Consider the following 2319-nt stretch of genomic DNA (forward strand, 5'->3'; position numbering starts at 1 on the left):
ATTCAGTGGCCATTCACTCACGCGCGTGACTTTTTTTTTCCCTTCCTTGGAGCAGTTATTTTCTGTTTATTTTGCGGATCTTCGGTTTTACAAGTGCCTTGAAACGCCCTTAATTTTCCTCCCCTGGCACTGTGCGTATTTAAGTGCTGTGCTTAGGCAACTCCCCCCCCCCCCCCCCCCCCCCCCCCCCAACCCCACTTGTCAATTCCTTCCTTGCTCGCCTCGCTCTTGCTTGGTGGGGAGGAGAGGGGAGGGATGCTTGTCACCTACTCTTAAGTTCCCCCACTTCTCCCTCTCGCACTTCTTCCGCCTCTTTTTCCATCGGAGTATTGTTTTTCTTGAGGCCCAAAGCCAGCACAGAGCAAAGCAAAGGGAGAAAGCAAGGGAGGGAGGGAGGGTGGGGGCCAAAGGTTAAGGAAGCAAGCAGCTGCTCTGCTCGCTCACTCCTCGAGCATTGCAGCAGCGCTTGCTCTGTGCTGGTCTTGCTCGGCTGCTCTTCGTGCTGCCTGCGCGGATCCTTTGCTTGCTCGGTGGTGATGGACAGGCACACCTGCAAGCTCTGCTTCCGGCGGTTCCACAATGGCCGCGCGCTGGGCGGCCACATGCGCTCCCATGTCATGGCCGCCGCGGCGACGGCAGCGTGCTCGCCGCCGCCGCGTCCGCAGTCGCCGCCGCTCTCCCTGGCGTCTACCTCGTCGACCGAGATGGGCGGCGAGGCGGCGCAGCGCAGGCCGGCGCTGGCGCCGCGCGGTTTACGCGACGGCGCCAGGAGAAGGCTCGGGATCGGCGCCCCTGAATTCTCCGGCGGTGGGGCGCCCGGCGGCAACTTGTCGGTCGTGCAGGACGGCGAGAGCGACACGGAGTCGTCCCCGCGGTTCGTCGTGAGCCGCCGGCGCTCGAAGCGGGCGCGCCGTCGCGCCTCGCTGCCGCCGCCGCCGGATCCCGAGCAGCCGGCGAGCAGCGTCTCCGACGCCACGACGGAGGAGGACGTGGCCATGTCGCTCGTGATGCTGTCCCGGGACTTGTGGGCGCGGTCCAGATCCGGGCCCGAGCGCCACTGGGGCCCGGCAGCGAGCTCGGAGGCCGAGCAGAACAACGGCGGCGGCGCGGACGAGGCCGAGGCCGAGCACGACCAGGATCACGGCGTCGCGCGCCCGCGCGGCGGCCGGCACCAGTGCGGCTCGTGCAGGAAGGTGTTCCGGTCGTACCAGGCGCTGGGCGGCCACCGCGCCAGCGTCAAGAAAGGCAAGGGCGGGTGCGTGCCGGTGCCGCCGACGCCTCCCGCCGCGCCGCCGTCGTCCAAGTCCCGCCGCGTCGAGGCCGCCCCGGCGATCCACGAGTGCCCGTTCTGCCTCCGCGTGTTCGAGTCCGGGCAGGCCCTGGGCGGGCACAAGCGCACGCAGATGCCGTCCGCCGGCGCGGCGCCCCCCTCGACGCCGGCGAAGTGCGGCGACAGCGGCTCCGGGTCCATCGACCTGAACGTGCCGGCCGCGGCGGACGACGACTTCGAGCTCTCCGCCGTGTACGACGCGGAGTTCGGCTGCGGCTGCAGGCAGTGAGCCCACCTGCTGACGCTGACGCTGATCGGTACCCGCCTGCTACCAGCGCCAGCTTCAGATCGGAGGACGCGCGCCTCAGCAACTACTGCAGACCAGCCGCTGCACGATGCAAGCCGGAGATCGATGGTCGCTCGAGGTAAGGGCTCGGGGGGTCCAATGGTCCATGCAACAAACAGAAGGAGAACAGCAGCTGAGCATTTTGTTCTCTTTCTCTTATTTTCTCTGTTCGTTAATCTGTTGCGATTGGGAGTCTAGCAGCGCGTACCAAATTAGATGAAGAGCATATTCAATTCTTTTTGGTCACCTGTACCTAAATCAACTTGACCCATTACTTCAAACTTGTCATTGAAAGGTGGGTGAAGAGAGAACTGCATTCACCATGTTCTTTGGTCTTGACCTGTCCCAACTAAACTCTGCTAGAAAACTGCATTCACCATGTTGTTTAGTCTTGACCTGTCCCAATTGAACTCTGCTTCCTAACCTCACATCTGTAGCAGCAAGCCAGCAAGTCGTGGCAACAGATCAGAGGCACGCGCTAGTTACTTGCGCTTGCCGAACCGACAACGCTTGGTGTCCGAGAACTGGGCATTGGGAGTTCACGTGCCGGATTAATCGTAGCGGGTCGTTTCAGAGCTACCTCCTCCCCAGCTGTTGGTCATTTCAGAGCTTCTCCAGCTGTTGGCCACACTGTCCCCCGCCGAGGCACGTACCGGAACGCCGGTACGCCGTACGCGCATCACGCGACTCATAACCATCTCGT

The 2319-nt window shown here is 63.3% G+C and overlaps 1 protein-coding gene across 1 annotated transcript; it reads left to right on the plus strand.

Annotated features, from left to right (window-relative positions):
• Positions 1-206: 206 nt before the first annotated feature.
• Positions 207-1939, plus strand: LOC120651714 (zinc finger protein ZAT9-like). Its single transcript, XM_039929312.1, has one exon. The coding sequence runs from the start codon at positions 537-539 to the stop codon at positions 1557-1559; it is 1023 nt and encodes a 340-aa protein (XP_039785246.1). The 5' UTR covers positions 207-536; the 3' UTR covers positions 1560-1939.
• Positions 1940-2319: the final 380 nt, after the last annotated feature.

Source organism: Panicum virgatum, chromosome 9K, assembly GCF_016808335.1.
Source record: "Panicum virgatum strain AP13 chromosome 9K, P.virgatum_v5, whole genome shotgun sequence".
In the NCBI taxonomy this organism is placed as follows: domain Eukaryota; kingdom Viridiplantae; phylum Streptophyta; class Magnoliopsida; order Poales; family Poaceae; genus Panicum; species Panicum virgatum.